The 7701-nt window shown below is 50.1% G+C and overlaps 1 protein-coding gene across 1 annotated transcript; it reads right to left on the reverse strand.

Annotated features, from left to right (window-relative positions):
- Positions 1–4468: 4468 nt before the first annotated feature.
- Positions 4469–5718, reverse strand: LOC138702215 (uncharacterized). Its single transcript, XM_069829811.1, has 3 exons — positions 5446–5718; positions 5131–5334; positions 4469–5043 (listed from the first exon to the last, which is right to left on the reverse strand). Exons 1-3 carry the CDS (start codon positions 5548–5550, stop codon positions 4558–4560), a joined length of 795 nt encoding a protein of 264 aa, XP_069685912.1. The 5' UTR covers positions 5551–5718; the 3' UTR covers positions 4469–4557.
- Positions 5719–7701: the final 1983 nt, after the last annotated feature.

Genomic DNA, 7701 nt, shown 5'->3' on the forward strand with positions numbered 1-7701 from the left:
TAACTGCTGGAACTGAGCAAACGACATGTCACTCGTTACGTAGTCCGCATATGCATGTTTAAGATTCATATTGTCGAGCTGGAAAAGCACGATTAGGTTACAGTTGTCGCGGATGAGGTGCTTTGGGATTCTAGCATACGTCTGCGCCAAATAGTATATGTCCAGCGAGTTGTGTCTGCCCATGCTAAAGTACGCCCGCATCACGTCCTGCTTATCACACATGATATCATCAAAGATAAACACTGAATTGGGCTTTGCATCCTGGGGCTCGATAATGCTTTCACTACTCGTGTACTTAAAAAACCCAATCTCGGGCACTTTCTGTAAAATGGCTTCAAGCAGTTTGTATTTGGGTTGGAAAAGCGATTTGGAATAAATGTAAATGTTTTCGAATTTAACGCCATTGTCATGTGTTAAGAGGTTCAGTAATAGGTTTGTCTTTCCGCAATTGGAGGGACCGCATATTATACAGCGTATGTTATTCGGCAATAAACCACAGTGTTTGACTGCATCAGTCTCACAGTCCTCGCCTATGTCGTGTATGGGGAGGGATGTGTGTTGTTTAACCACCTCCATTGTGTCAACTGACCCATGTTCGCATTACGTATATAATATATAACACACCAGCGCGTTCAGTCATAATATGGTCGCGAAGTCACGAAGACGGATCGTGCGCGGAGAGGGCATAGTGAATACTCTAATCGATAAGTTACCTTTTGAAGCGCATTTACCCGGGTATTCCTACTGTGGGCCGGGGACCCGGCTTCAACGACGACTTTTACGCAACGAGAAAGGCATAAATCCCCTCGACGAAGCCTGTAAGGCACATGATATATCATATTCTCAGAGTTCCGATATACAAGACAGGCACAGAGCGGACAGAGCGTTAGCCGAAGCCGCGTGGTCGCGTGTCATCGCACCTGACGCATCGTTGGGAGAACGTGCAGCCTCACTGCTAGTGACTAATATTATGAAAGGGAAACTGCATATAGGTGCCGGCATGAATTTAAAACAGCTGTCCATGCTGCGAGCGGCACTGAAACGATCGACTACACGTGTGCGCCGCAAGCCGACCAAGAAACGGGCACGCCGAGTTAAGGTCCCTAAAAAGGGCGGTATCCTGCCGTTGCTCCCGTTGCTTGCGGGGCTATCTGCAATCGGGGGTCTTGCCGGAGGGGCGGCGAAAATTGCACAGGCGGTTAATGCGAAGAAAGCGGAAACACATCAATTGGAAGAGGCCATGCGTCATAACAAGGCAGTAGAGGACCGACTGGTAGACAAGGGCGGAAAGGGCCTGTATCTGCATCCCTACCGCAAAGGCAAGGGTCTCTATCTAAAAAAAAAGCCCTAACTGATATCGACCTGATGCGGTTGTGTAAACAAATGCGTGTTCCACACTTCCGAGGAGTCTTCATGAGGGACGCGCTTCCGAAACGACCGTGGAAACATGAACGTATCATCGTTAACCTGGACAGTGTATACAATAATGGCACCCATTGGGTGTGCGTTATGAAGATGGGCAATACCGCCGCGTATTTCGATCCAATGGGAGACCTTGGTCCCCCGTCTGACATTATATCGTATCTTGGAAAGGACGTTGCTGTGAAATATAATACCGCACGTCACCAACCGTTTAACAGCGTGCTTTGCGGTCATCTTTGTCTCGCTTTCCTAACAGTATAATACCTGCGATATACAGGGATAGCACATCATAATGGACTACGCGTTCACATTATCTGGACGGTCGTCCGAGCTGTCCAGCAGCATCTACCCACCTCTCCAGCTCGATGGGACATACGAGATTGCGTTACTTAACTTCGAGACATTCAATTCCATACCCAATATCACCGAGGCGAATAATAAATTTCCATTTTACGATGGTGGGACGCGCCATGTGATTACCATTCCTACGGGGACATATGAGCTGGATGACTTACATACCTACATCGAACGCCAGCTGCCCCTCGAACTCAATCGCACCCGCATGGGCAGTGCGGACCGCTTTTTTATGCGTGCAAATCTCAATACAATGAAAACCGAGCTCTGATCGATTTCTCCGAGCAGGGCACCATAGCCCCGCTTCTCGGTTTCTCGAACAAGCGGCTGGGGGCGAACGCTGTCCACGTGTCGGAGGACGTGGTCAACATCTTCGGTGTGAGCATTATAAGAGTCGAATGTAATTTGGCTACTGGTTCATTTATGAACGGGAGACCGACGCATGCTATCTACGATTTTTTCCCATCCGTTCCGCCAGGGTACCATATCACGCAAGCACCCTCCGCGCCTATATACCTACCGTTGATACCGACAAAGCATATAGCTGATCTCACCGTCCGCATTGTGGACCAAAACGGTGATCTCGTTTCGTTCCAGGGGGAGATAATCACTATTCGTTTACATATTCGTCGTCATGGGACTCCTGTTTCATAGGCATAGGTATATTAGACCTGCACCCTATCACCGCGGGGTTACTTTGTCGACGACACGCAGGTCAATAACACCGTCTAACCGCCAATTTCTCGAAGCACTTGGGTTCGCGGTAAACATACATGGATCCTCTCGCGATAACGGCACCGGAGCCCTCCGACAATAGAATAACGAAGGTGGAGGAATTTGTGTTTAAACCGTATAACAACACCGCACTGAACGAGAGCGATGAGATCAGGATATCGGTTCAGACTGAGGATCTTCTCACGCTTCCGTCTAACAGCTGTCTGTACATTGAGGGTACATTTAAGAAGACTGCTGCTTCGAATGACAAGACGACCGCGAAGCTAGTTAATAATGCCTTGGCATTTCTCTTCGATGAAATCCGACTAGACCTAAACGGCGTAAGGATCGATGATGTGCGCAATGTCGGTATCGCCAGCCTCATGAAGAATTATGCATCCCTTAACATCATGGAAGCTAAACGGTTGCAGAATGCAGGGTGGGACCTTGAAGGCACTAACGCGATCGTTACCAATAACACGTTCAGTGCTGTTGTGCCCCTGCGGATGCTACTAGGCTTCGCTGAGGATTTCACGCAGGTTCTACTAAATTGTAGACAGGAGCTGATTCTAATCCGAAGCAAAAATACAAAAAACGCAACCATCGGTACCGATCTGGACCCCGGGCTAATACAAATAACGGGCGTAGAGTGGAGGATGCCCATCGTGACCGTGGAGGATACGGAAAAACTCATGTTCTATAAGCTCTTGGAGGGTGATACACCAATACGTGTACCGTTTCGGTCCTGGACTCTCTACGAACGCCCATCGCTCCCCCAGGCCACTACGCATTCCTGGGACGTTGGCACGTCTCTTAAGGCGACAAAGCCGAGATTTATAATTGTGGGATTCCAGACCGACAGGAACGGTGTGACTAAGGACGCGAGTAAATTCGACCATTGCAACATCACGGACCTAAAGGTGTACCTAAATGGAGAACGGTTTCCCTATAGCAACTACAATCTAGATTTTAAAAATGATAAGTTCGCAATGCTATATGAGCATTACGCCAGATTCCAAGGCGCCTACTATGGGGGCGAAAGCTATCCTCTCCTTCAGAGATCACAGTTCAAGGACACCGCCCCCCTCTTTGTAATTGACTGCTCCAAACAAAAGGACCAACTGAACGTCGGTTCCGTCCACGTGCGCATTGATTTCACAACGTCGGAAAATATACCGGCTCAAACTAATGCGTATTGCCTCATTCTGCACGAGAAGGTTATGGACTATACACCGCTCTCCCGCATTGTACGAGACGTCGCGTGAACATGTAAGTCGGCTATCGATATACGTTACTTGTTCACACATTCATGTGCATTGGTCGTACTTAGAGGTGGACGAAATACTAGGTTTGTCCATATCGTAACTATTGCTCTCATTCACAGGGAAACCTACATTATACTCAATGTTCAGGGATTCCACACCACTGCAGGGAACTTTGTCTGCAAAGAATTAGCTGCCGTGACGGATGACTACCAGATGGTGCATTGCATATTCCGCCCACCTTCACACTGCACACCGTCGAGAAGTGCATCCTGGCTCGAGTCCAGCTTCCACGGGCTCCAGTGGGACAGTGGATGCATTCCATACCCCGAACTCCAGGGCATACTGCATATGGTCGTCCAAGGAGTGGATAAAGTGTATACCAAAGGAGAGGAGAAGAAGGCGTACTTGGAATCAATATTGGGGCGTGATGTCATTGATTTGTATTCATGTGGCTGCCCACCGCTAAGGACATTAAAACAGCATGTGGGGATAAAGGCCAGCTGCCTTTTCCATTGTCGACGTGCGAATATTCAATTTGCGTTACAGAACATATGTGTACTGTACAATTGGATGTCAGGAAAATAAATATGCTTTTTTTGTGATACCATAGTCTTATTTCCTTACTCCCATGTGCGGGTTATAGGTACAGGATAGCTCCCCCCTACGCAAACGATCCCACCCCCCGGTCAGGTGATTGTAGGGTTCCAATACCAAACACCGATGCATGGAGTCATCTACATTTATTAATTAAGTATTTACAATTGTGTATTTTCATTACGCACACGCACACACACACACACACCTACTCCTCACGCAGCGAATACCTGTCGTCAGCGTCGGATAACACCACGCCCTCGTCAGAGGACGGGGTGTCATCCGGCACGAAGTATTCGAAGCCGTCCGATGACGATGCGTCTTCCACCTCTCCACCAGAGGTGAAAACGTCGTCGTCACCGGACGACGGCAGGTCCGCTGCAGCCCACAGCGATGGCGAGGCCGGTGCGCTGATCGTGGACGCCGTGTCCCAATCGATGTGCATTGGGGACGGCATCCGCGACCACGGATGGTCGTAGTCCGGAGTTGGGGTGAGAACCCTGGACTCCGACTCTGACGGCAGCCTGCACCACGTCGGCTGCCGTGGCGGTGTCTCGTCCAGGGGCCGCATCCCGGAGGTGGAGGGGGCGGCGAGGTCATTGCTCGGTGGGAGGCCTGCTGCAGGAGCCGGCTCGCACGTGAGGTCCAGCGCCTGGCTGTCCCTCACCCTTGCACACAGTACGTTCTCCAAGAACTGAAACATGTAAACAGTACATCAATACATCGTCGCTCTGTGATACATATCCGGTCCCTTTAAGACAATGTTGTTCTTTCTGCTTACCGTTTGAGCCGTCCTGGCGAACGTGAAGCAGGTGTACGAACAGGGTCTTCGCTGTTCCATACACCCGCCCTCCCTCGGGTCGGAACACGTCTCAACGTGTACCAACCCGTAGCACTCCTCCGCGTGGAAGGCCGTGCGATGGGCTGCTGTGGCCTCCGATCCACAGAATAGCACCCAGCGGTGCTGCCCAAACCTCGCCACGTACTGTAACAGCAGATACCACATGCATTAGCTCACTGATCGCCGGTACCATATATATATATATATATATATATATATATATATTTCATCACTCCATTTATCATGATTACGTACCTCGCCCAGGCAACGGTAAAATTCAGGGCAGCCCGGGTAGCACGTCGACGTCGTCACCTCGGCCTCCCCCTCCCAGGGGTGGGAGCACACAATAGTGTGGTTCATCCCATCACAGAGATGGGTGTGGAACTCTTCACTATGGTGCTCCCACGCCTGGAGCACCCCCGCAAGATGCTGTCATCTTGCTCACTCCACAACTAGAAGACAAAACAAGATACATAATACCCTTTATGTTCACCGTGCACAACGACTAAGTCACCCTCATTGTCTATACGTACCTCCGGCTGGTTCCTCGACTCTGTCATTGTACCTTTGTGAAAACTGGTGATGGTCTGTCTGATAGGTGACCGTTTATATACATTTTGCAGATGACTTCATCTCCCCCCCTGCTCCGTTGTGAGGATGGGGCACGTGGACCCCACATCCGCTGTAACCGTCACTTCTCTACAAGTGCAAAATTAACGATTGTCTTGTATTCTGTACTCATCTTCCGAGGAATATATGGGACGTGTTTGTAATTTTGCGTTGAGACCCCCATTGTTGCCACCAGTAGTGACCCAGCGTCCGCTACCATGGTTCTCACACCATCGCATTGTGTTCTGCTCGGCGACGGCACGTGTAGTACATCCAGGTCTAGACGATACGTTGTGATCGATAAATTGCACTCCGCGTATATTTCTTTAATTGTATCAACCCCGGTAAAACTTGGTAGTAGCACAACAAAATCGCCGTGCTCGCCTAGTGACGACACAGTCTCTTCCTTTTCTAGCCCTGTCGGTCGCATCCGCATCGTCTGCCCGTCTTGTCGTGTCAGGTGTACGGCTACCGATCTCGATAATGTAGGATTGTATATTACAATCGCGAACTTGATATGGTCACTACGGTAGTCCACATCGCGCACTATCTTCACTGTTGTTGAGGTGCCACCCACCGTGATAGAGTCAATCTGCGCTTCGTTTACCAGTTTTATCTTCGCAAACAATGCGTTGCCAATATAAAAGTATGATGACTCCATGATGCCTCCTACTGACGTACTAACCGCTCTTGTTGCTCCCCATCGCCCTTTTAGTAGTGCGGCGCCCAGTCCGCTGGCATCCAGCCCATCGGGGAGGGGTTAATTTCCACCATATTGTACTCTCTTTCGTTATCCATGGTCTTCCGACGCCCATAGTAATATAGGCTGTGCGGTGTCCTGGACATTAGCTGCACATCGGTATACGTCAGTCCATCAAATTTCGATGGTAGGAAGAGCGACTCGCCATTCTTCAGGTCGGCTATTACCTTCCGCCCGTACTTCGTGTAAGCAAATCGAAGTCGCTTAATCGGGTACTCCATCCCTTTCACTAGATCGCCCACTTTAATGTTACACATCTTGTCCGGTGGTGGCCCCTCCGTGTAACCGTCCTCGCACTGCATTTCTTGAGGCGATGGCTGCCTCCTAGCAAAGCAATCACATTTGCACGTCGGTAGGTGATCCATGGTATTCCTCAGAATGATGCTCGTTTGTGGTAAATTCATCGTTTTTATACCCATAATTCACATTTTCTCTACATCACGTACGGTACAAGTTCATACCTGTCGTTCTGCATGCATTAGCATGCATGGGTAGGTCTCTGCTTCCTGTCGTTGGCTAGGGGCGACATCCTGCTGGGGTACGTGCCTCCCACCACGTACGTCCTGTGCATTGGTATGCATGCAGGCGGGGGTCGGCTTCCGGCCGGGTACGTGCTTTCTGACACGTCTTCTTGATCATTGACATGCATGCAGGCGGGGTGGTCCGCTTCCGGCGGGGAACGTGCGTCCGGTGCGGTACGTGCTACCTCATGTTGCGACATGTCTTCATTAACGCGGGGTACGTGCTTCCGGCGGGGTACGTGCTCCCTCAAGGCCAATGACCATGACCTACCTCAAGGTCACTGACCTACACCAACGCGTACGTGACCTACCCCTACGCGCACGTGACCTTCCTCAAGGTCACTGACCTACGCGTACGTGACCTACCTCAAGGTCACTCAAGGTCGCGCCATTTCCGGGACTCCGCCATGCTTTGACGTCACGCGCAAACCTTCTCTACTACTCGGTCATCATTCATTTAGTCCAAGGACTCGGATCCCTTGTCTAGTGAAGATAGCGACGTCCGTCTCTCACGACTCTCTCTAGACAAGCTCTTAACATCTGCTGCTCCTCAGTCATGTTGTAGATCGTACTCTGCGATATTTCTCCCACCTTAGTGATACTTCTTAGCTTACTTCCAAT

The sequence above is a fragment of the Periplaneta americana genome, chromosome 6 (assembly GCF_040183065.1).
Source record: "Periplaneta americana isolate PAMFEO1 chromosome 6, P.americana_PAMFEO1_priV1, whole genome shotgun sequence".
NCBI lineage: Eukaryota > Metazoa > Arthropoda > Insecta > Blattodea > Blattidae > Periplaneta > Periplaneta americana.